Raw genomic sequence first — 26,540 nt, 5'->3', positions numbered from 1 at the left:
AATTCAATTAGCCAACATATAGTGCATCATTAGTGGTTTTTTTTTTAAGATTTTATTTATTTATTTGACAGAGAGAAATCACAAGTAGATGGAGACGCAGGCAGAGAGAGAGAGAGAGAGAGAGGGAAGCAGGCTCCCTGCTGAGCAGAGAGCCCGATTTGGGACTCAATCCCAGGACCCTGAGACCATGACCTGAGCCGAAGGCAGCGGCTTAACCCACTGAGCCACCCAGGCACCCCAGTACATCATTAGTTTTTGATGCTTCATCAGTTGCACATGTGAGTTAGGGTTTTAAAAATACTATTGTTTTATTGATCAGATCACCTTTAAATACAAACACTAAATATCACGTATCTCAGGAAGATTCCTCTCTCTTCATTTCTCCTAACACCTACATTTGAAGAGAAACACCTAGATACTCTCCCTTTTTATTCCATTTTAAGAGCATCAAGATGGAAATACCGAACATTTATATTAGTCATAATTAATGTGTTACTGAGTTTCTCCTACATATTCGGTCTACTGTTTACAGAAGGCAGCTTTTAGTAACTGTTAGGAAAATATCCACCCCTTAATTCACAAGTTTCTGTATCCAAAGGCTTAGAAAGAGGATGACAGGTGTCCCTAGGATATTGCAGCCTGCTTCTCAGGGGGAAGGACACCCTCAGTAATATGCAGATGAGCTCCTGGGAGAGTAGCTTGACTGACAAACTCAATATCTCCATTTTACTTAAAGTCAAAAGCACATTCTCACCCGCAGCTGCAGATACAACCGAAAGGAGCAGAGACTCCTGACAGTCCGAGGGCCACTTACATAGGGCAAGAGAAGCGTGTCACTGCTAACCCCACACAGGCTGATCAGGAACTGCAAGGTGACCCTCAGGTTGTTGCTCCATTTCTCATTGTTGGCTAAAGCATTCCAAGCATTTTCCATTTCTGGCCCAGGAACTTCATCTCCGTACTGTAACACACAAGAGAAAAACCGGCCCGGGAGACATGTGGGAAAAACGGCAGGATGCAAAATGTTTGGTTAAAAGTCGTCGTAAGGGTCATGACCATGTCAAAATCCTAAGAAGGGGAGACAGGGCCATTCCTCAGGGAGATGCCATTTTTCAGCAACTTATCATGCATCCAATCACTCATGTACATACTTACTGTCATGATTTTTAATATGTTCGTGTTATTATTTTTATTAATTTTAATAATTGTGATAAAATGCCCATAACATAAAGTTTGCCCTTTTTAAGCATACGGTTCAGCAACACGAAGTACATTCACATGGCTGTGCAACCCACACCACGGTCCAGGACCTGCTCGTGAGATTCTGAATGGTAAGTGCCACTTGCCCTGACTGCGCAGCACAGGTTTTGAGTAACCCAGGGGTTTCCTGGACGGCAGAGCCGTGTTCCTGAGGCAGGGATCCTCGGAGTTTACCTTGGCTGTCATGTACATGAGGTTATTCAGGACCAGTGACGTAGCTTCTGGGGAGCCCCAGCCACTCCCTCTCAGGCCGTGGGAAGCAGTCACTTCCCCTTCCCGGTCCTTGACGTCATCATCTGGGCTGCTGGGGCTTGAGCCTGGGAGCAGGAGCCTGCTGTCCACCAGCTCGATGTTGTGTAGCCAAGGAAGCAGGTAGGTGAGCATGATCTGACGCCCGTTTGGGTGTGTCGTGGGGAACCGCTGGCTGACCTCTAAAGAGAAGGGCAGGGACACAGAGCCGTGCATTAGCTCGTCAAATAAAACGGAGCTATTTACACCAACTGCCAGATCAAACAGTGACGTCAGTGTACAAAAAAGCATTTTCATATACAGTAGCTCCCCAAGGCCTCGGAATCTTCCAGCTACATCTGGTGCTCTGCGGAGGGTGGTCAGAGAGCACAGCAGGAGAAGCACGGGCTTGGTCACGGTGGAGTGAGGTGTGAGGCTTCGTGAATTCTAATCCACTACCATGGAAGAGGGGCATCAGGGCGGACAAAACACGGGGCCCAGAATCAGAAGGACATGTGATTAGATCCCAGCTCCTCCACACAGGAAATTCTGTGTTAGTTATTTAACCTCTCTGTTCCTCAGTTTCCTCATCTGTAGAATGGGCCACTGTGAGGATCAGGAGAGAGGATCATCAGGTATATTGCATGCTGAGCACAGCGCTGGGCACCCAGGAGGCTCTTAATAAGCAGTGGTTGGGACTGTTATGACAAGGACCATTATCTTTCCACTCTTCTGATAGTTTACCAAGTGTCCTCCATGAGTTCTTCTCAGTGAAACTGAGAAGTCACTGAACCTCCAGTGTGTGGACTCATGCTCACGGAATGGACTTGAAAACTGCCAGCTATGTGGCAGCTGCAGGCTCCGTGCTGCACATCATTTTATGAAACACAGGAATCAGAAGGGTAAAACTGGACATCCAGCCCAGTGAGTTCACCATGATTTTCTGTGATAGCATTTATGCCTTGTTTCACGGCCAGCAGCATTTAATGTTGTGATCTGAATAAGCTTTCCTTAGAAATAAAAGCACAGCATTACCTATGGGCGGCAAGCTGCCTGTAATCTTTTATTTCTAACATCAAGAGAGGAAATGGTTTTGTTCTAAGGGAACTCCGAAAGCACGGTTTGATGCCCTTGAGATTACCCAGCGTGGCATGTAATCTCCTTCAGAGAGCTCTTGGCCGCTAAACAGTAGAACAACACAGATGCCAGGAATTATACAAACATAATCCACTAGATCCTTGAAACAGTAGCTTTAATTGATTTGGCCCTTTTCCTAAAATTACAATTATCATTTTTTTTTAATCTTGAAGACTATCAATCTATTTAATTCTGGACCACAATAATCAGAGTAAAGCTGTGATGTTCCATGTAGCTCAAAATGTCAAAATTGACTTAATTTCTAAACTTTATGGATGTGATGACTGATACGATGAACTTTTACAACATATATCCAGATCCTTCAGATCCCAGAACCTGTATTTGTTCAATACATGGGGCCTTTTCTAGGGGCAAGCCACTGTGCTGGGCACGATGGAGCCAGCAAGGACTCAAGGTTCAGTTCATGTCCCTGAGGAGGAGAGTCTGAGGCAAAATATGTTGAGAGGTAACTCTGGGGCGAGGTGGCAAGTGACAAAGGACACGGAGAGGAACAAACTGAGTGCTATATGGGTTCGGTGAGGGAAAAGCCTTCTGGTTACATGGATTCAGGGCATGTGATAGCAAAAGAACTATTTTAACTCTGCTAGAAAAGGATAGGGAATTTGGAGGGGAATAAATCCTTCCAATAGGAGGGACAACCACTATTAAAAATACATTTTTTAACAGTGCCATAAAACCTCTAGTCTTTTTGAGGCAATGATTACCTTCTAACACATTACATGATTTGCTTATCTATGATGTTTATTACATCTTGTCTGTCAGGCCCAAGGTCCAACCGATGTGTGTGGGGGGGAGGCACCCTAATGAGGGCCAGGATTGTAGAGGTCCTTCAGAAGGGTAAGGAGGCAAGTAAGAGGACGTCGGTGGGCTGCTCAGTACAGTTTCTGGCTCCTCTGGGAATGACCTGTGCAACCCGTTTGGCAACTTCCAAGGAATTAACTCATCTGACAGTATAGGCAATAAAAATCTCACCACAGGGTTTTTAATAGTAGAAGCAGGGAAAACAAGAGCTAGAAAATCTCTATAATGTCCTTTTTCCATGTTATTTTTAAAAAGTTATTCTTCATAAATCAAAATAGCCCTACAGTCAATTCTTGAAGAAAAACTTAGATTGAACATGTCACTCATTGTATGAGCTTCTGTTTTTCTTAAACTTGCTGTACTATTTACCGCCTCTTCCTGGATTTGTCCGGCCCGTTACCAGCTGTTCCCTCTTGGGCAAAAAATAAGCTCAAATCCCATTCACCCTCAGACTCTTCAAATTCCACTGTCACTCCCTCTTCTCTTTTTCCTGCTTTCTCAGCAACGCCACTGAGATGTGGCTTCTGCTGCTCTTTCTCTGCAGAAACTACTGACAGTTAACAGTAATTGTGAATTGTGAGGTCCAGATGGTAATGTTTAGATCTTAACTCCTGGGATCTCTCTGATCCATTCAAGGCTGTAGACTGCTCACTCACTCCTCCAATATCCTTTCTTCTCTAGGTTTCCATGATGCCCACCTTCTAGGTGTTCTCTTTCCTCTCTGGATGGGTCTCCATCCCTGTCTGTTCCCTCACTCTTTCTGGGCGCAGTCCTCAAAAGCTGGGGGTCTGAGTGCGTTCTTTCCCTCAGTGCTCACTTCACTCATGATCTCATCTGTTGCCTTGGTTCTATCTTCTATTCTTCCATGAGTCCTACTTTTGGCCTTCCCTTGACACTGGTCTGTCTCCACATAGGGATGTCTGACAGACACCTACCCTCAATAACCCAAGCAGCGTTCATGATCTCTGTTTTGTCCTTAGCCTCCCCTTCTCCCTGGCCTGGCTCTCGAGGTGGGGTAATCACGCCTTACCTCCCACATATCGTACCAGGGACTTCCTTCTGTATACCCTGCCTGGAAGCACTTGACTCTGGTCTCCCCTTTCTATTCTCATGGGGCTGTCTTAGTTCAGGCCTTCATAGTTTCCTCTGTGGACCACTGTCATTGTTCCTCAACTGATCCTCTCTCTTTAGACCACAATAGATGTGGTCTAAATGGATACTCTTTCATCCATCCCTCAGACAGTCTTTCTAAAGTGCATTTTGCTCTCTTGTCCCCCTCTCTTATTTTAAACTGGCCAGTGGCTTTCACTGGCTTTCAGAACCCAAGCAGCTTGGTGGAGGCTCTCCCTGTTCCCAGGGCTCTGAGGGGTTTCAAGGAGCACCTAGCAGTCACTGTCCCACAAACTGCTTATGGTACAATGCAAAGCCTTCCAAAACTTGACTTCTGCCTCTCTGTCTGCCTGTGATCATCTCTAGCTTTCTCCCATTCCTGCATGTTGTAGTAGCCAAACCGAACACTACATCATCTCTGGAATGCAGCATGTTTTCTACCTCTAAGTCAATCCATGTGCTATTTCCTTGGTCTGTAATACCTATCTACTTACCAACTCTAATGTCAGTTAGTTGCCTGCTTTGCAAATGTCTATTCCTCTTTCCAACTGCAGCTCAGACACCAACTTCTCTAGGAGGTCTTGCCTGATATTCTTGGCCCAATAATTGTTGTCTTCTATCTCATACACAGAAAGTGCCTTTTTTTTTTTTTAATAATTGCACCTGCTTCTCTGTTATCAAACCAGATGACTGCATATCTTTACTTATTCCCAGATTATGACCCACTGATGTAAAAGAGACTGTTTTATTCACATCTGTGTTCCTATAATCTAAGCACAGCACTTGGCACAGAGGTGGCTCTCAAATGTTGGTTGATGTGAACTAGTTTATCAGGAAGTCTTTTCTGGAATCCCCCCACTGTTTTAGGTATGGGACAAGGATATGACTAATTCTGTTGCAGATAGATGGAGAGGTTTTCACAGCAGAAGCATATTTTCAATTAAGTCTTTTTTTTTTTAAATAAGATATATTTATTTATTTTAGAGAGGTGGGAGGGCAAAGGGAGAGGGAGAGAGAGAAACTCAAGCAGACTCTGGGCTGAGCGCAGAGTATGACATGTGGCTTGAGCTCACAACCTTAAGATCATGACCTGAGCCAAAACCAAGGATTGGATGCTTAACTGACTGAGCCACCCAGGTGCTCCCCGACTTTTTAAAAAGTTTATTTATTTGAGTAATCTCTACAACCAACATGGGGCTTGACTTGAAGATCAAGAGTTGCATGTCCTTCCAACTGAGCCACCCAGGCACCCTGGGTATTGTCTTTTTTTTTTTTTCCCCAATTAACTTATTTATTTGATGGGGAAGAGGGAGAGAATCTTAAGCAGACTCCCCTCTGAGTGCAGAGCCTGACTCAGGGCTTTATTTCATGACCCTGAGATCATGATCTGAGCAGAAACCAAGAGCTGGATACTTAAATGACTGAGCCACCCAGGCACCCCAGATTTTCAGTTAGGTCTTCAGGAAGACTGGAATTAGGGAGAAGGAGAGAAGGGCCATTTCTGGAAAAGGGAAGCATGCACAGAAGCAAGGATGGACAAAAGGGCGTGGCATGTAAAAGATCAAGTGAGATGGGAGTAGAGGTTCTTGGATGAAAAGGTGGAAAGCAAGTTTGGAAGAAGGGGAGGTTTTTTTTTTTTATTATTGGTGAAAGAGTTCCTATTATTTAATGTCACTAAGCCTTAGCATCTCATCTGTAAAATAGGAAGAGTGATTATGGTGGTGGTGATGGTGGTGGTGGTGGTGATGGTGGTGGTGGTGGTGGTGGTGGTGATTCCAAGCCAGCACTAAGCGAACTGCTTGGGTTTATCAGCTTGTTTTAATCCTTGCACCCTCTGAAGTAGTTATTACTGCCAATAAGGACATGGAATTTAGAGGTTCCATGACTTGCCCAAGGTTAAACAGCCAGCAAATGGCAGGGCCAGGGATGAACCCAGGCTGTCAAACCCGGAGCCTCATTTCTAACCACTACTTGTGGGGTTGCAGAAATGAAATGATAAATGAAGTATACATAAAGTGCCTAATATAGACCACTTATCAGCAGTTATTTTTAGGACAGCTGAGCAGAGAAGTTTTAGTGGAGAAGTGCTGTGTATATTTGGTTTTGAGTAGTGGGTGGATTGCAGGGTTGAGGACTGTAAGCAGAGGATGTTGGGCAGGGGTGGGGTGGGGTGGGGGGATGGAGGAGGATGTGGATGGAGATCCTGATAACACAGATGGAAAAAGAGGACCAACAGAGACCAAAATCAGCCCCTTAGCATGGTGCTCCTCAGGCAGGAACTTAAATCAACAAATGTAATTCCTTAAAGGTGATTTTTTTACAAAAATTACTCACAAAGACTACTTGTAAAGATGTGCTAAAAATCTGAACTCTCAACAACCTATGTATGTAGCAACAAACAAGGTATAAAACACCATCCCCAACACCACGAAGACCAACTTGTGGTGATTCATATGTATTAGAAATTATGCCACACATATTTAACTTATTTGGGAAATTTTACACATGTAAGTTATTTAGAAGGTTTATGACTAAATCTGAGCATCTCTGCATTTGTCCTATTTATATTAGATAAACCTATGCTATTTTAGATAAACACATTTTTAAATATTTAAATGTATTCCAGAATTGACTTTTATATGTAAGTGGAGTTAGTCCAAAGCAATATGATCTATGAATTTAATATCAATAATTTGACTCCAAAATGATACTGACTTGAAAAAGGAAGATTCCAGTCTCCCTGATCTCTTTCCACTATTTTGAAGCTTGTGGAAGCCTGCTGGTAACAGGACTCCTAAAAAAACAAATGTTCTCTCGAAGCCTGTGGTCCAAGGCCATTTTCCATTTTTGCTGGCTATAACAGGGGTCTCCGGAACCAGAAGGAACACACAGCTCTTCTCCCAGTTGAGGATGTTTATGCTTGAGATGAAACTAAATTCTCTCTAGACAGGAGATACTCTTATGTGTACAAACCAAGGAACAACACAGTGAATCCTAGTGGTAAACCCAATAAAACCAGAGTAATCTGGGGTAAGGTAACTCGGCCTCATGGAAACAGCCACACAGTTCGGTCCAAATTCTGAAGCAACCTTCCTGCTAAGGCTGCCAGACACAGAATCCATGTGACAATGTACCCCTCAGGGATTTAAACTTGCTGAAAAGTAAATAAATAAAAATGCAGATTTGTTCTCTTAATAAAATAAAGTAAAATAAAGTAAAGGGGAGATAACTTTGTGCAGAAATGATCACATGTGTCCTTGCATGGTACCTGAGAAGAGTGGAAGCGTGAGCTCAGGGTACATCCTGGCCAGTTCACATGACAGGAGCGCTAGTGACACACTATACAGGGGTGGCAGTGGGCCATGTGTTCCATAGAGAATACTGCCAGGTCTCTGTTCAGCAACTTTCTTTGAGTACACAAAAAGCTTGGCTTCAAGGATCTAGAGAGAGGTAGGAAAGTGAGAAATGGCATGAAAAAACATTGGCTGGCAGTCTCAGGAGGATTTATGTTTCATCAAGCTTCATAGTAACAAAAGTAATAAATGCATCATATGGTATTAAAGGTAAAGCATCAGTTAGTTCCCGTGCTTAGAGAAGGTTATGTCACGGTCTTCTCACTGCTACTATATCCCCACCAGCGATGCACAGCAATCAGCAGCCGTCCGGGTATCAACCACCCTCTCTCTGAAGTTTCTGTGTAAGTAGATGATACATGCCTGCATGAGCTGCGTGGCGATTTCATAGATCTCTCTATTGGTATCAGAGGCCTTGAATAGAACAAGGTTTAACAATGTCACTATGTCGAAGGGATAGTTCCTAAAACAGAAAACAAAAACAAAAAAACAAACCACAGTTTATAAGACAGCCTGGTTAGTCATCGTGATAAATCATTACCTCTCAAAATTCTAGAGAGAGACTGACCTCAGTCACACTTACTAATGACATTTTCATGCCCATTTTCCCACTTGGCCATTCCCCTCCCCCCATTCTTTTGCTGTTTATTAGGAGAAGAGAGATAGCTCTATTTTTGTTTAAAATTGAATATTGTTGCACTGGGATAATTGAACACAGAAATACCTATCTAATGTAAATAGATTTTAATGAAAACCAAATAAAAATAGAAAGAACAGAAGATGATATGTTTATATTTCTCAGTAGCTCACAGATTTAATATTTTCATTCAATCCATATAAACATAGGAATCACCATACATATACCAGGAACAATTGTACAGTACTCATGACACTAAGTTAAGTAAGGCTGGTCTCTTCCTCTAAGGGAGACTTACTATATAGTTAGGGAGATAATCTATATGATCTAGTCATGATGAGAGTAGGCACAGCAAGCTACAGAATCCCAATGAGGGACACCTACGCCAGACTTGGGGTGACAGAAGCCTTTTCCAGGAGGAAACAAGTAAACTGATATTTGCAGAGCCAGGAGACATTAGCCAGGTCATGGAAAGGGTAACACAGGGGAGTGTTCCAAGCAGAGACAACCGCATTTTGAAAATGACAAGAAGGAAGCAGCAAGATCCCTTCTGGAAAGGAAAGAGTCTCTGTGTAGCAGACCGAGTAAAAGAGTTAGTAGAGGAACAGAAGATAGGACTAGGTTTCTGAAGATAACCAGCTGATGGACTTCATCCTAAAAGTTAAAAAGATCCTACAGGATTTGCAGTAGGGGAGTGAGGCAATGACATTGCTTTTGATGAAGCACTCTTGTGTGCTCTGCAGAGAAAGGATTCGTAAGGGGGTCGATATTGGGAGCTGTTGCAATACTCCAAAGGGGAACTGATGTGTGAATTAGGGCAAGAATGGTAGAGACAGAAAGGAGAGGACAAGATCTGAAAAACACTAAGGAGAGAAAACGGGCAGGATCTGGTAATTGATCGCATGCCTGGGATGGAAACTGGGGGTGGGGAGTAGGAACCCAGCCAAAAGGTGATGTGGCTCCTAGCAGTATAATCAAATGGAACACGGAACTTAAATACATTTTCTTTTCTTGCTACATAATACTCTTTAAAGATGACTTAAAAAGTCTGTATGTTTTTTTTCCAGTGGAAGAGAGGTCATAGATAGAAAACTCTTGGTGAAATAAACAATTAGGAAATGGTCCATAGGTAGTGAGTGAGTGAGTGACATTTATCTTGAGGCAAACTTCAGAAAGCAGAAGAAGATGGCTTGAAGGTGAAAAAAAAAAAGTGATTGTTTTCTTGTGGGTTCTTTTTTTGATTCTATAATATAATTATAATTGCCTAAGAAGTTCTGTTTTTGAACAATCATCCTTCAAGAAAGGCATCATATTATTATGAATATATGTCCACCTTCCAGTAAGCTTAGTAAGAGATTATAGTGAGCACTTGTTAAATACATGAGAAAGGATAGTTTTCATTTCTTATTTTTGATATTAATCAAATTTAATTTTTTATCTTATTAGTAACACATGAATGCAACTTTCAAAAAAACATTCAAACAGCACATAAGGCCAGAGTATTCTGAAAACGGCTCACTCACACAGCTGGTGAGTTGGTGCTGAGTGTAGGTAAATGTACAGAATAAAATGTGGAAATGCTCACTTCCTTTCTTTCCCCCAACTGTTGGAGGCAACCACCCTTTTTAAAGTGTGTATATAAATAAGTACTCTTCCCTATCTCACAGGATTGTCAACATAAATGTGATTATACCCATGTGCATTGTTTGGAGATGACCCTTTTCAGTGAATGAGCCTTTCCCCACTCTTCTTAACAGCTGTACAGTATTCCACAATAAGGTTATACCATAAATAACCAACCTTGTAGCAGATGCTGCGGTGTGCTACCTGGATCTCCCTTTCAGGACTGAGGCACTCAATCCTCCAACTAGTGTTGGAGGCTGAGATCTCTGGCTGAATCCCTCTCTGGGAACTGCCTTCGGCCAAAGAAATTTACCTAAGTCAAGGTCATGCCCACAACTAGCAGCAGCCCCTGTGGGACTGGTGGAGGTCTCTTTTTCTCTGCTCAGTCCTGCTTCCTTCACTTCCCCCTAGATATTGACCCCAAGGGCATTCCCTAATTAACATCCTGCCCTCAAATCTCCACCCTGTGTCTGTTTCCTGAGAAGCCCAGACTTTGACCTGCATTTGCAGACATTTAAAGGTTATTTTCATTTTTCATAGTTACAGTGTTTTTCAATGTTATAACACCAAATGTTCTTTCTTTAGAACAGATTTTTAGAAGAGGTCATGCAGGGTCAAAGGGCTACATTTAAAGTTTTGGTAGATAATGCCATATTGCTGTCCAAAATGGCTTTACTAATTTGCATTCCAAAATGATTACTTTTCTAGAACTTTAAAAAAATTTATTATTTTTTAAAGTTTTTATTTATTTGTCAAAGAGAGAGCGAGCACCAGCAGGCAGGAGAAGCAGGCTTCCTACTGAGGACCCTGGGCTCATGACCTGAGCCTAAGGCAGATGTTTAATCAACTGAGCTATCAAGGTGTCCCTAGAACATTTATTTATTTTTTATTAACATATAATGTATTATTTGCCCCAGGGATACAGGTCTGTGAATCATCAGGCTTACACATTTCACAGCACTCACCATAGCACACACCCTCCCCAATGTCCATAACCCAGCCACACTATCCCTAACCACCCCCCCAACCCCCAGCAACCTTCAGTTTATTTCCTGAGATTAAGAGTCTCTTATGGTTTGTCTGCTCTAGATCCCATCTTGTTTCATTTTTTCCTTCCCTATCCCCCACAACCACTACCCTGCCTCTCAAATTCCTCATATCAGAGATATCATAATTGTCTTTCTCTGACTTATTTCACTAAGCATAATACCCTCTAGTTCCATCCACATCATTACAAATGGCAAGACTTCATTTCTTTTGATGGCTGCATCGTATTCCATTGTATATATATACCACATCTTCTTTATCCATCCATCTGTTGATGGACATCTAGGTTCTTTCCATAGTCTGGCTATTGTGGACAATGCTGCTATAAACATGCAGGTACACATGTCCCTTCGGATTACTACATTTGTATCTTTAGGGTAATACCTAGTAGTGCGGTTGCTGGGTCATAAGGTAGCTCTATTTTCAACTTTTTGAGGAAACTCCATACTGTTTTCCAGAGTGACTGCACCAGCTCGCATTCCCACCAACAGTGTAAGAGGGTTCCCCTTTCTCCGCATCCTCGCCAACATCTGTCATTTCTTGACTTGTTAATTTTAGCCATTCTGACTGGTGTGAGGTGATATCTCATTGTGGTTTTTTTTTTTTTTTTAAAGATTTTATTTATTTATTTGACAGAGATCACAAGTAGGCAGAGAGGCAGGCAGAGAGAGAGAGAGGAGGAAGCAGGCTCTCCGCGGAGCAGACAGCCCAATGCGGGGCTCAATCCCAGGACCCTGAGACCATGACCTGAGCCAAAGGCAGAGGCTTTAACCCACTGAGCCACCCAGGTGCCCCCTCATTGTGGTTTTGATTTGTATTTCCTTGATGCCGAGTGATGTGGAGCACTTTTCATGTGTCTGTTGGCCATCTGGATGTCTTCTTTGCAGAAATGTCTGTTCATGTCTTTTGCCCATTTCCTGATTGGATTACTTGAAAACTTTTGTTATTAAATGAGCAAAAAAGCATAAGGTTGATTTGTCAGATGAGAAGTGAGGGAAAGCCCGTGTACATGCTGTGGTGAGGATAATGAAGAACGATGGATAACATTTATGTTATGACCTGCCTACTCTGTGCTGGTTACTCTGCCAAGGCCTTTACCTAGATTTGTTATTTTGTCTTCCCGGCAAGCCTAGAGGCTTAGAGACATTAAGTACTCGACCAAGTTCATGTACATTAAGTACTTGACAAAGTATTTGACCAGTGGTACCTAGACTGCATCCTGGATAAAGTCTGACTCCAAAGAACGAACTTATCCATGGTGCTATCAGCTTCCTGGACAGCCCAGAACAGTACTTTCATAACTGGTCTAACTTGGAGTTCTAACAAACTGCAGTATCTGGAATGCACTGAGAAAGTACAAAGGACACTCTGGGAGCCCCACAGAAACAGAGATATCTTATGCTGCTGTCTCTAACATGGAGATTTAACACCTACGCATTTTTATGTAAAAGAACACTAACTGGAATTTAAAGAAAAACTTGAAGCAAAAGAAAAGGACACTGGCAAATATTGCTAGATCGCTGGGGATTTAAAGGCAGGAAAAGGGAAGACAAAATCTCCCTCCTAGGCAGAGCCGTGCACTGGACTATATCATTGGCACATTCAATTAGCTGCCTAGGATTGAACTATGGACTTTATGGAGCACAGCATTGAAGGAAATAACAACACAGAGACAGAAAATGAAAGAAACCCAGAGAAGCGAAAAATGAGATCTCAAATGAGTGAAGGGGTACAAATAAAACATCTGTATTTATATGGTTAAAATAGGCTTAGAAACAAAATCTTATACCTTTCAGTGGTTAAATTATTCAATGGAGGCAGTGGAACGATAAAAGATAAAGATAGCTGTGATCATTCAGAATAAAAATCAAATCATAAAATAAATATAAAAGGCAGATGTAACTCAGAAAGCAAACAGAAAATAAAACTCTTTCTTTTCTTTTCTTTTTTTTTTTCTTCCCTGGTCTGGAAGAGAGGAGGTTTTGAAGAATTTGGGAAATATCCGCTAGCCCTGACTTCTATAGAATGAAAGGACAAAGCTCAGAGAATTTTGAGGTGTTCTGGAGAGAAACTAATTTCATTAGTTGATAGAATGGATTACATCATAGCTTTCCGCTTCCAACAGCTATTGAGTAAGAGTGTTTACAGAGTGCCTACTATGTATGTGCTTGGTCTTAGGTCAAGAAATTGGATTCATAGTTCACAGATAGCTCTCATGCTCAGATACATTGATCTATTTTTAAGGACTTGATTAAAAATGTCATAATTTGGGGCACCTGAGTGGCTCAGTCATTAAGCTTCTACCTTTGGCTCAGGTCATGATCCCAGGATCCTGGGTTTGAGCCCCATATCAGGCTCCCTGCTTGGCAGGAAGCCTGCTTCTCCCTCTCCCACTTCCCCTGCTTGTGTTCCTTCTCTTGCTGTGTCTCTCTCTGTTAAATAAATAAAATCTTTTTTTAAAAAATGCCATGATTTGTTTACTCATCCCTCTATAAACAGGCTTGAGGTTATTTTTCATTATTTTAAAATACCTTAGTAGATATCCTGATGCATTTCTGTACATGGTTGCAATTCCTGACGCTAGCATGTACCATATTAAAAGGAAAGACTGGTTAAATTTAATCCTTAACCTAATGATACCAGTATTCCCATTTTACAAATGAGAAAGTGTTTATAGTAACTTGCTCAGGAGCACAGAGCTTGACTGGAGGCAGAGCTAAATTCAAACTCAAGATGGCACGTTTTCTGAGTCCAGGTTCCTAAACTCTGTGAGCTCTTGGAATACTCCAGCTGACTGACAAAACCAAATGAGATTATGCATCACCAGCTAGGGAGTGTGACTGGGATTCATGAATCATAAGCTACCTTTGTCTTCCTTGGTAACAGATAGCTGATATTTCCTCAAGACACTTGGGACATCTACTTTTAATAATTCAAGTTTGCTGGGCCTGATTTAAATTAGGAAAGATTATGAGAAGTTAGCTTACGGCAAAGCAGACATACAAACAGCAATGGCAGCAGAAACTACCTCCAAAAGTAAACCCAACAAAATATAAATAAAAATTTTAACCTTATATATTATTCTAAAACACTTATTAAATACATTGTAGTAGTGTGTTGGAGGATAAGGGTAAAAACAATAGAACTCTCAAGTATTTAATTAAATGTGAAGAACTCTGTTAAGCCACTAATTGGAAACCGCCTACACTTTTAATATAAATCATACTATTTGCCTTGATTTAGAATGTTGGAAATCCATGTAATCTTTCTCAATTTCTTTATCTGTTCAGTACTGATATAATTTGGAGTTGAGGGGAAATTAATAAGAGCACACACAAAAGTCAAATAGTTATTTGAATTATTGCTGCCTGACAGGTGAGCTATTTCCTCTTGTGCTACATTATAGTACTGAGCTGCACTTAATAGCTTTTAGTCAAATGTAAGACATATTTTATAAAAAATTCTTCAAAATTAATATTGCCAGTTCTACCACCACTTTCTACTTTTATCCTTACTTCTCCTGGTCTTATTTAAAATCCACACTGACTTCCAAACTTCCCAATATCACTAAATATATCAGAGTTATAATTACAGTTTCAATTTTGTCTAGATTTTAGAAAGTTCATAACACACACACACACACTCTCACAGAGTCCTCTATAGAAATAAAAAGAAACAAAAAAAGAACATAGAGAACTACTTTTTTCATTATCACAGCTGATGAATATAGGGATTAATATATTAAATTATGCAAAAATGGCTGATTCTAAAAGCAGAAAACTAAAAGTAGAAAATTTTATTCGGGGGAGCATTTTATTATTTATTTATTTATTTATTATTATTATTTTTTTAGGAGGAGCACTTTAAAAAACGCTCAGTTTTTTAAAAGTATTTTATAGTCAATTGTAAATTGTTCCTTAATAAATGAGTCTGGTTATAAACTGTCACATTCCTACAAAAATAAATCCAGCATATGCTCATTTCTATCTGAAAAGGAGGAGATAATTCTTTACAAGAAAGATTCTTCACTTTAGAATATGACTTGTAGGAGTTACTGTACAGATTATTTGTTTGAGAAAGATAAAATATGACCTGGTTTAGGTATGACTTTTCAGGAACATATTATTTCATAACATAAGGTACCTAGGTGTTTTTAAGAAGCAAACTTGTGGAAAACAAAGCAAAAGCTAAAACACCAGAATTGCTTTCACAAAAAGTACTGAAAACATTAAATGCAAAGATTGTTCAAACAAATCCAGAGGCTTATCTAGACTACACAGACTGAGAATTTATGAGGAGAGAGAGCAAATTTAAGCCACAGCTGAAATTTTAAATTCTGGACATGCCCTGTGGTAACAAATGACAGAAGAGTTGGCTACTGTCTCGGGGGACAGGTTGTGTTGATGTCGGAGTCTAGCCCTCAAACCTTCCTGCAGGATAGATGAGGGTCATGAATGTAAGTTGATCTGCAGTATTTGTCTAAGAAAGCAGAATAGTTTGGGATGATACCTTAAAAAAATCTGAATATGGGAAGTTTTATGATTCAATATTTTTGTGACTGGAGATATTACTAAAACTGAGATGATATTGCTAAATTCATAGCCATTTATTTGTGCTCCTTAAGGAAAAATACCTAGATTCACTCAGAGGAATGTAGTGCAATATTTTATGAGATGGCCATGCAATGAAATAAATTTGACTAGGATAGTTCACATCGAGTTCACCGGGAGAAAGGCAGCAAAGAAAGGAAACTTTTATTGTTTTAATTTTTGTCAAAGGGAATCTATGGTCCAAGTCATATTCTAAATACATTTTCAAAACCAAAGAGTCATGTCAACAGATTTATTTTGAAAATATCAAAATATCTGAAAATAAAAATATTCTGGAGAAAGAGATTTTTGCAAGATTTTGCTATTTCTATAATATTCTATAGGTATAACTATCATCTCATAATGTTAACATCATGAAATAAAATGATGGCAGATCGGACAGTATAGATTATATTCATCTGCTGTAACTTTTGAGATAAAAGTGTATAATAAACATTCTACTATTAAGATTATAGAACATGTAAATTAGATGTGAAATGTTATCTACCACCTTTAAAAATGAAAGCTAAGAATTTTAAAGAGAAACCTCTCTCTTGAAACAGCATGCTCATTTTAGGTTTATTGAAAGTAGAGATTTTCTAATATTCTGTTCTTATTAAAGCACGGGGACAGGACCCGTGGGCAGGAAGAGCTGCTGCTGCCCCGGGTTGTGAGGGGTGGTTGGTTATATACGCAGGAGTTGGGTAGGTGAGGACAAAGGGCTATTGGGGCAAAGAATACTATCAGAATATTGAAGGCTTAGTTACTTATCAAGTAAAGACAATTGAGAGTCTCCTGGTGGAATGTTACATTCCTGCTATCAAGCATCCTTGTTAATGAGATTTAGGTTTAGAAGAAATTTAACTTTATTTACTTTTCCTTCTACCTCCACCTCCTTCGGTTTTTATGGAGGGGAGGGTAACATTAGGCTTGAGGAACTGAGTTCTGTGTCTTTGGAAATTGGGCTATTGATAAGGTAACTTCTTTGTTGTAATCTCAAGGACATTTGCAAACCAAGGGAGACTCCTGTCTTGTAGGATTGTGATCTTAGCAAGTTAACTATTTATCATTTTATGGCAGTCAGGGGTGCCTGAGGAATGCTACACATATGGAGGGGAGCGGGTGAAGAGGGGGTGCAAGGCGCCAGCTTTTGCTTTGTCCTCAGCCAGCCTCCTGCTCCCTCATCATTCCCCCCTGAACAATTTTGACCCTTAAATCTTTAAGGTGGTTGAAGGTGGAAGGTCTCATCTTCTGTAACTTCTTCGTGCTGAATAGGGGCGTAGAGCTGTCCCTACCTGCTCGGGTCAATATTGATCAGGGTAGGAACGTATAAGGGAGTTACGAAAGGTGGAGGCAGCTGAATCCAGCGCTGACAGTGAAGGAGTGTCTTTGCGCATGGTAAGGATCATCTGTCGTGGTGAAGTCATTGTAGCAATGGAGTCTCGGCACCAAGTAGAGAAACATGGAACAAAGCAACATATTAGGATTAATAAGGCTTATTAATTTAGAACTGAATAGGTTGTAATAGGTCAGAATTTAAAACTAATTCACTTTATTCCTTTCATCCAGTAGCTCAAGATAGCTACTTAAAATTCAACATTTATTTATTTATTTTTAAAAAAGATTTTATTTATTTATTTCACAGAGGGAGACCACAAGTAGGCAGAGAGGCAGACAGAGAGAGAGAGGAGGAAACAGGATCCCTGAGAGCCTGATGCGGGACTCGATCCCAGGACCCTGGGACCATGACCTGAGCCGAAGGCAGGGGCTTAACCCACTGAGCCACCCAGGCGCCCTTAAAATTCAACATTTAATTAAAAAGGAGAATCAATAGTCTGTATGAGTCTATTCAAAGATAAACTTGAGCTGCCTTCTCTGTTTCTAATGCATAAGCTCTTTCTTGGGAACAGCTTATGCACCTTGTGGTCTCCATTAACCCTTTTATTTTAGCTATGAAATTACTGCACTGAAATAGTGAAATTATTTCACTAAATAAATTACAGAGCTGAATGACCTCACTAATTTACACAATTAGAGAGGGTGGTTTTACAAGTATAATCCATGGAACCCAGGGTGTCACATTTTCTTTTCTTCCTTTCTGAAGTTTTGGACAAGAGAGCTATAACATTAATTTTTTTTTTTTTTTTTTTTTTTAAGTAGGCTCCATGCCCAGTGGTGGAGCCCAACGCAGGGCTTGAACTCATGACCCTGAGATCAAGACCTGAGCTGAAATCAAGAGTTAGATGCTCAAAGACTGAGCTACACAGGCACCCCTTTTACTTTTTTCTTCTTTTTTTTTTTTTTAAATAGGGAGATATAACATTCTCAGGTTGCTTCCTTGGTTTAGTTTGGTCTTGGGATGGCTAATGGGCTTAGAGTTCCCACCTGTCACAAACACTTCTAGAAACTCCTTTAATTCCTTCAGTGTACCTTCTTTATCATTTTCAAATCCTGCTCTCAGACATCCTGGTGAATTTCCAGGCAATTAATAAGAAGGGTGCTATAACTACACATCACTCTTCTGGAGAATGTGAAAAATCACGGTAGCTGCAGACTTACAGGAAATACTGGCCATTGCGTATTACTTTAGAATTTATTCTGCTCAGATAATTGCAAAACAGTCAGCCCTCACATATTCATATCATGAAGAGCAACCTTCACTGTACTTGCCACTGACTAGAACCTTCCACTTAACAAGAATTCATACCTGCTTCCACACACCGTTGCTATGGCTTTGAAGCAGCCAGATGCGAGCTGGTAGGAGCCTGTGTAGCATCGGTCAATTGCCCAATTAAAAAGATTAATTTGGTCAGGATTAAGTTCCAATAGCAAGACGACAACTTCACAGCCAAGTTGATGAACCTGAATAACATGGAGAAAAGCAATTTTCATGCTTAATGAGAGGTTTTTCCAGGGAAAGGCACACAATCATGCTTAGCCAATATAAACTGGGTAAAATGAAAATGGAGACAGAGTATTCATCTTAATTTTATAAGAGATTTTATTTTTAAGTAATCTCTATACCCCACACAGGGCTCAAACTCACAAATCCCAAGATCAAGAGTTAACGTGCTCTACTGACTGAGCTAGCCAGGTGTTTCTTCAACTGAATTTTTACTGCACATATTCTTCTTAAGAGGATGCAACTGAAAATTGAAATGTATGTATAAACTAAATCAGATTCTCTGTAAATCTGTCTTATATAGGGTTCACTTATTAATTTTTAATTCTGAAAGGTATAATGAAAATAATGAAAGTATAATGAAAATAATGAAGACTTTGTTGATAGTGTTTCCTTATTGCATTTAAAATATTTTTGAAGAATACATATATTTGGTTAAAAATGAAATATATAAAAGGATGGCCTTTATGCATAGAAGTCTGAGGAAAACTATCAGAATATATTTATGGGGCTTGATTAGTAAACATAGCTGGCAATATTTTAAAAAGATACGCAGTACCAATAAACTCTTTTTTTTTTTTTAAAGATGTATTTATTTATTTGAGAGAGATGGCACAAGCAGAGGGAGCAGGAGGCAGAGGCAGAGGGAGAAGCAGGCTCTCCGTTGAGCCCAATTTGGGGCTCGATCCCAGGACCCTGAGATCATGACCTGAGCCAAAAGCAGACAGTTAACTAATTGAGCCACCCAGGAGCCTCCTAATAAACTCTTCTTAATCAGAGACTCTCACATGAAATGATCATGATAGCAGATAGAAATAGTAGGATCCTTTACTGACAGTTTCTGAAGCTACTGTCAAATACTGGATGGTCACATTTGTCCAGGAGAAGCCTGTTGCCTTGGAGGCCATATTCCCGTCCAGAGAGTAACATTTGCCTGTCTCCTTCTGTTTCCTTCACTTGCCTGGTGCGACCAGGTGCAGAAGGAAAGTTAGTTTTTTGTTGTTTTGTTGTTGTTTTACCTACAGGGTGGAGGTTAAGATGGAAGCAATATTCTAGTTGGATGGTCAACATCATCAGCCCTGTTCCCCATAGGCTTAAGTAATTAGCAGCAGATAAAACCCAATGATGCTATCACAAAGGACTTAAAAATAGCATTTCATTAAAAAGTTAGTTCAACTTGAAAGACAATCAGCCAGTTTTTACTGAGCTTTAGAAACTTTATATTGGAGTGTAAGATACACAATATATAATTCACAAGTAAATGATGAGTTATGGTAACTGAACACACCAGTGTGAACACCAGACACAGGACACCACACTAGCAGCCAAGCCAAAGCCAGCCTTATGCACTGTCCCATCCCCAGCCTCTCTCTCCTTTTCCAAAGGAATGGCTATCCTGACTTCCACCACCACTGGTTAGCTTGGGCTGTTTTGAACTCTGTGCAATGGAAGTATATAGCATATAATTTTGTGTCTGTTTTCTTTCACAGAACTCATGTTTGAGAGTCTTCCACATTCATTCACTGGTACTGCTGTATTCTGATATGTGATTACTTCATAATGTATTCATTCTACACTGATCAACATCTGGGTTGTTTCCAGATGTTGCTTGGAACAATTTTGTATGTGTCTTAGGTTATGCATACTGGATATATATTTTATGAAATGCATATCTGAATACAATGGCTGGGTCATAGGGTATACTATGTTCAACCTTAATGATAAAGCCAATGAGTTTTCCAAGGTGGTTATTCCGATTTCTATTCTCTGTAGCTTTGTATGAGAGCTCCTTTTGCTCTGTTTCCTCATTGACACCGTGCATCTTCTTAATCTCCACCATTCTGGTGGATTTGAGGTAATATTTCCTGTGGTGAGTCTGCATCTGATTACTCATGAGCTTGAGAACTGTTTCTTTCTTTTATTATTATTATTATTTTTATTATTTATTTTCTCACCATAGCACATACCTTCCCCCATGTCTGTCCCCCAGCCACCCCATCCCTCTCACCCTCCTCCCCTCCAGCAACCCTCAGTTTGTTTCCTGAGATTAAGAGTCTCTTATGGTTTGTCTCCCTCTCTGGTTTCATCTTGTTTCATTTTTCCCTCCCTTCCTCTTTGAATCTCTGTCTTGTTACTCAAATTCCTCTCAAATTCCTGTCTTGTTACTCAAATTCTCACAGATATCTGTGAGATCATATGATAATTGAGAACTGTTTCTTATGTTTATTGGCCAGTGAAATAACCTCTTTTGTAAATTGCTTGTGTAAGTCACTTGCTCATTTTTCTATGAATGTCTCTATTTTATTTATCTGAAGGGGTTCTTAATATACTCTAGACAAAAAGTACAGGATTTATCTTACAGACATCTTTCACTCTGTGACTAGCCTGTTTACCCTCTTTTTATTTTTTATTTTTTGCTTTGTTTTCACACTCTAACGGTATGTCTTTTGGTGAAGTTATTAACTGATCTTTCTTTACAATTAGTAACTTTTGCATCCTGTTGAAGAAACCTTACTCAGACCCCAGGGATTAAGATTTCCTCCTGTATTCTTGTATTATTTTCTAGAAACTTCAGTGTTTTAAGCTTTCACATTTATATCTATAACCTAGTTTCTTCTTTTTTACTCCTGATATTTAATTTTCCCTTTCCGAATGCATTGACTATGATCTTCAGTATAATGTTGACAGAAGTGGTGAAAGCAAGCGTCTTTGGCCATTCTAATCTCAGAATATTTTCAATATTCACCATTAACTATGATGTTTATAATAGGGGTTTTTTTAGACACCCTTTATCTAACTAAGAATGTTCTTTTTCTATTCTTAGTTTTGGTAGGAGTTTCTTTCATAAATACATGTAGAATTTCACTAAATGTTTTTCTGCATCTATTGAGATGATCACATATTTCCTTCTTGAGACTCTATTAATATGATTAAATACTAATAAATTGATGGATATTTGAATATTAAACCAATCTTGAAGTTCTTGTATAGTATAATGCCAATGTGATCATGAGGAATGGTCCTTTTTATGTATCATTAAATTCAATTTCCTTATATTTTATTTGCATTTTTGTATCTATGCTATTCAATAAAATTGTCTTTAAATTTTTTTTCTCATTAAATCCTTGGCAGGTGTTAGTAAAAGGTTATTCTGGTCTGGTAAAATATGCTGGGATGTATTTCTCTTGAGCTGTTTTCTCTTTAGGATTTTTTATAAAATTGATGCAATTTGTTTCTCAAATGTTAAATTCTACAGTAAAGCCACCTGTTCGTAAAGTTTTCCTTGTAGGAAGACTTTTAATTACAGATAAAATTTCTTTATTACTTATGACTATTCAGATTTTCTTTTTTTCTGTGTTTTTCTAGGAATTTGTCCATTTCACCTAAATTTTCAGGTTTATTGGCACAAATATGGTCATATGTTCTCTTTTATTTTTAATATCTACTATTTGTAGGGTTAGTCCCTTTATATTTCTGATGTTGGTGACATGTGTCTTCTCTATCTTTTTTTTTTCCTTCTCTCTTTCTTGATCAGATTTGCCATGAATTAATTTTATTCGTCTCAACAAATTCAACTTTTGGCTTAAACAATCATTTCTGTTTTTTTCTTTTCATTAATTTCTGCTTTCATCTCTATTATTCCCTTCCTTTTTTTTTCAGTTTGATACGCTATTCTTTTTATAACTTCCTAAGATGGATGCTTAGGTCACTGATGATCAGCCTTTTTTCTTTCTAGGACATATACTCAAGGCTATACATTTCATTCCTAAGCAAGGCTTTATTTATAGCCCACAAGTTTAGTATGTGGTATTTTTGTTATTCTTTAGGCCAAAAACAATTTTCAGTTTCTATTTTTATTTGTTCTTTGATTCACTAGTTATCTGGATGAACATTTCTTGGTTATCTTATTATTGGTCACTAGCTCATTGTTACTGTGAATAGCAAAAGTAGTTTGCGTCCTTTCAATCATACGACGTTTGTGGAGACTTGCTTTTGGGCCCAGCTGATGGCAACTTTGGTAAGTATGTTGTGTTTCTTATCCTGATGCATCATGATGTAATGTGTACAGCTCAGAAGCCAGCACTTCCTAGGCTGATGTGTGAAGATCAGGTTGTGAACGACACTCATGCACTTTAGTAACCCGATCAAGACAGAACACCCTAGACATTTAAAAACGATGTAGTTTTGGCTAATACTTACTCGTAAATCTTGACAAGCCAGAATGTTGTCAAGCCACTTGTACAGGTAGCCATCCGGGGAAAGGCCCACGTTGTCAAACACGGGGCCACAGCACAACACTGCTGACATTGCCTGATAATGAAGCAACCCCACACAGAATGAAACTTGCAGTGATCTAATAACACACAAATGACTCCCTAAATCTTAACTCCCATGTTGGTCAATGATGAGGGTCTTCTCAAGCAGTTATTGTCACAGATCTTAAAGTATTCCTTACTAGGTTCACCAAGAAGCACCAGATTCCCAATTTTGGATTTTTAAATAAGAATTAAAGGCCAAAATGTGTAACTTCATGGACATAAAATTTTATGATAACAAATCTTTATGATGAAAGAGTAAGATACTCACAGCAAAATTACCATTTCACAGTATTTAAAACTTACCTTCAGTGATTTCAAGTGAGTAAGTTCAGCTTATAAGGTAAATATAGCTTTACAAGTTTTGTTTGGCTAATATAGTAAGTTGACAAACCATGGGAAATATGGAAATACATAATTGTGATTCTTAATATCAGAAAAAAATTAAGAACATAAACTTTAGTTACTTGGAAAAGGAGAGGAAGCAAGGGAATGCAGGAGAAGGGGTGATCTTGATTCACTGTGTGATTAGCAGGTTTCCATGGCTATGAGGGTCCGGGTTTAAATCAGCTCCACTGAGGCAAGAACAAACTGACAAGGCAGCTGCTTCCAGGGTCAATAAGAAAAACCATGTGGTTCTCATGCACTAGATAAAGGTAAGAGCTGGGAACAGTTTTGTGTCTTGAAACTGAGAACCCAGTTGGATTATTTACATATTTATACACAGCCATCCACTTATGTTGGTGTGTGTATATTTTGGAATTTTAAAAATTCAGCTTATGTACTTAAAGGTGTGTGTGTTTGTTGCCTTTGCACATACATTTTAACATATCATATTGTTATTTTAACCTTATTTAGGGCATGGTTGTCAGTTTAAGGAGAGAGACTACTGGTCTGACAAAAGTCATTGCCTGAGACAAAGGTGCCCTACCTTTAAAGCACAATACTGGTATCTTGTAATCTGATGATTTCTATCACTGTAGCGATCCAGAGGGGTGAACATAATGCTGAACGGTCCTGCCCACTGGCTAAATAAGATGAAAAGATGATGCCTCAGGCTTTGCTGGGGAAACAGAAATCTTCGGTGGTGAACTAGAGAGAAAAACAGAGTTTAGAGTCTCCTAGACTGAAAAGTGTAGTGAATACAGTTTATGTCCTTATTCTACATGATGCTCACATTTTGAGGAAAGGAGTAATTTTATTTCGTAACTCAAGTTTTCTTTAGGTAATGAAATGAGCATTTTAAGAAGGCAAGCCTAATCTTCTAAGTGTAGTGTCCTCTCATGCTGCAGTCGGCGGCACCTTGTCCAGAGTGGGAAGCAGAGATAAAAAGTAGACTCACGGACACTGCTTTCTAATCAACGTCTAGGAAAACTAGAACACTCCCACTCGGCTGCTGCTCACATAGCAAACATTCTCTCCACCCATCTGTAGAAATACTGGGAAATATAATGTACGGCCCTCCATTTGAAACAAACACACTCTCACTGACGAAGTCCTCTCAAATCTGAACTCTGGGTCATCCAAGAGGAGGAGGGTTGGTAAGAAGAAGGTTTTGCCACATCAAAATAATGAAAAAGTAGAACCAGTTGAACTGTGGCCTTTTGTAATTATGTCAACACTTTTAATTACAGTTAATTAATTTTGACACCACACTGGCCAGCTATTTTTATTCTCTGTGCTTTTGTTAGATGAAAAGGTCTCATACCCATTTTCTCTGTGGGGAAAAAAAACAAAACCTCTCAATAATATAATTTACTAAGCTGTAGAGAATTCTATGGAATGTGTTGCTTGGAGAGTCAAGAGGAGGAATACTGTGGAGTTGGATCTCATGTTCACAGGGGAGCACGATGAAAAGGAAGAAATGAAGTTTATGTGAAATTCTCTCTGAATTACTTCCCCTGGAAATCACATAGATTCATTTTCAGATGGGAACCCAAAGAATAGAAATAATAGGATAAGCACAAAGCCAAATTTAACTCCTCTTGTTCCCTTTCTGACTCTGTGCTGAATGACCGCAATCTGTTCTCATGGGTATTCCCAAGTAGCCTGAAACAAACGAAGGACCCTTTCCCAGACCTGCACACAGGCCAGGAGGATGAAAGAGGAAAGCACAGCCGTGAGGAACACAACAGGTTTTTCAAGCAAGGACGGGACTTCGCAGTGAGGCATCACTGTACCTGGAACACACTGAATCAAGTTGGCGACCATGGCACTAAAATGTGCCCGGATATCTTTAAGAATTTCTACTTCTTTGTCATTTTCAGCTTCTAGGAGCATGCGGGTCAGGTCCACATATTCTAAGAACAAAGCCCCGAGGGCTAAAGTATCCCGTTCTAAGGCTCCATTTGTGCTGGGAAAAAAAAAAAAAAGATTAAGCTTTCAGATGATTAGTCTTTATGTCAGAGTAGTACATGCTTCATGGAAAATAAGATTCACTGCCAGGGGTCGCACGCTAAATTTGCTCTTGACCCACAGGCAGTGTAAATAAATGTGGGGAAAAAAACCAGCAACAGGTTTGGGACTTCTCTGAGTGAAAGTTAAAGGTAACATATTTTAAAAAGGAAGGAAGGAAGGAAGGAAAAAAGGAAGAAAGAAAGAACGAAAGACAGACAAGACAGATACGAAGAAAGAGAGACAAAAAGGCCAGTTTAGTGAGGAGAGATGAACTCATTCGACTTTCCCCCTACCTGTCACTTATGACACCCGCATCAGCCAGAAGCTCAAATATTCGAAGTAGTTGCAGCCTTAATAAGTCCCGCCGTTCTCGGCGCTTTTTGTTCTGTGTAAAAAGAGGGAATTCTGTTTCGGCACGTAGGCAAAACAATATTAACTTTGCTTTGGGGAACTGTATTAAAGGAAAGATTCACTTAGCTATTTTCAATTTCCTAAACATAAAAGATGAGGGTGTTTTTCTTTCTTCCAAATCCTTAGAGAAAATGCTTGCTATTATGGGTTATAAAAGAAACAGATCCTAAGTGGGTCAATAAATATTTACAAGGTGGCAACGTTCGGAACTAACCAGCTTCATTTCCTAGTTGCTCCCAGCAGCTACTGAAAGACAGAGTCACTGAAGCAGCAGAAAGAGTGGACACGAAGGATACCACCAGTTCTTGTCATGCAAGTCACAGGGCTAAAATTCTGCTACTTCTTAGATCTTATCTACTATATGGGAAGCTTCTTTTTCTGTCTTAGTCTCTTCCCCCCACCCCTGCTACATTATAAATTTGTCCTTTTCAGAGTACACTTCAGGAAAAATAAAGTTGACAAAAATGCTTCTTATGCTAGATGAACAAATAATATTCTTGACCATCCAACTCCTTGCAAAAGATAAGTAAATAGCTAAAACCCCAAATTCAATCAACTCAAACCTCCTGCAAAAGAATGAAATATTTTTACATACATAGGACTGTGTTGTTTTGCCTTCATGAGTTTAGAGCAAAAATCTTTTAAAATAGGAACCATATTATACTAAATACTCAAATACTGAGCAATAATAAAAATAACAAAAGTTAA

General features: G+C 39.5%; 1 protein-coding gene and 1 pseudogene across 10 annotated transcripts in view; one reads left to right on the top strand and one right to left on the bottom strand.

Annotated features, from left to right (window-relative positions):
* FRY (FRY microtubule binding protein) overlaps positions 1–26,540 on the bottom strand; it is a 433,556-nt gene that overhangs the window by 83,167 nt on the left and 323,849 nt on the right. For all 10 annotated transcript variants that reach the window (XM_045069583.1, XM_045069582.1, XM_045069576.1 and 7 more), the window contains 9 exons: positions 25,715–25,806; positions 25,205–25,377; positions 23,956–24,116; positions 22,909–23,019; positions 18,514–18,668; positions 8,274–8,373; positions 7,826–7,997; positions 1,435–1,691; positions 815–961 (listed from right to left, as the gene is read on the bottom strand). In XM_045069583.1, coding sequence (XP_044925518.1) covers positions 815–961; positions 1,435–1,691; positions 7,826–7,997; positions 8,274–8,373; positions 18,514–18,668; positions 22,909–23,019; positions 23,956–24,116; positions 25,205–25,377; positions 25,715–25,806 — 1,368 coding nt within the window. The remainder of the gene's footprint in view (positions 1–814; positions 962–1,434; positions 1,692–7,825; positions 7,998–8,273; positions 8,374–18,513; positions 18,669–22,908; positions 23,020–23,955; positions 24,117–25,204; positions 25,378–25,714; positions 25,807–26,540) is intronic.
* LOC123389015 lies at positions 3,019–7,706 on the top strand (annotated as a pseudogene).

This window comes from Mustela putorius, unplaced genomic scaffold, assembly GCF_011764305.1.
Source record: "Mustela putorius furo isolate JIRA1106 unplaced genomic scaffold, ASM1176430v1.1 tig00003942_pilon_pilon_pilon, whole genome shotgun sequence".
Taxonomy (NCBI): Eukaryota; Metazoa; Chordata; class Mammalia; order Carnivora; family Mustelidae; genus Mustela; species Mustela putorius.
The sequence above is the reverse complement of the archived record's forward strand: the minus strand, read 5'-3'. Positions and strand labels throughout refer to the sequence as shown.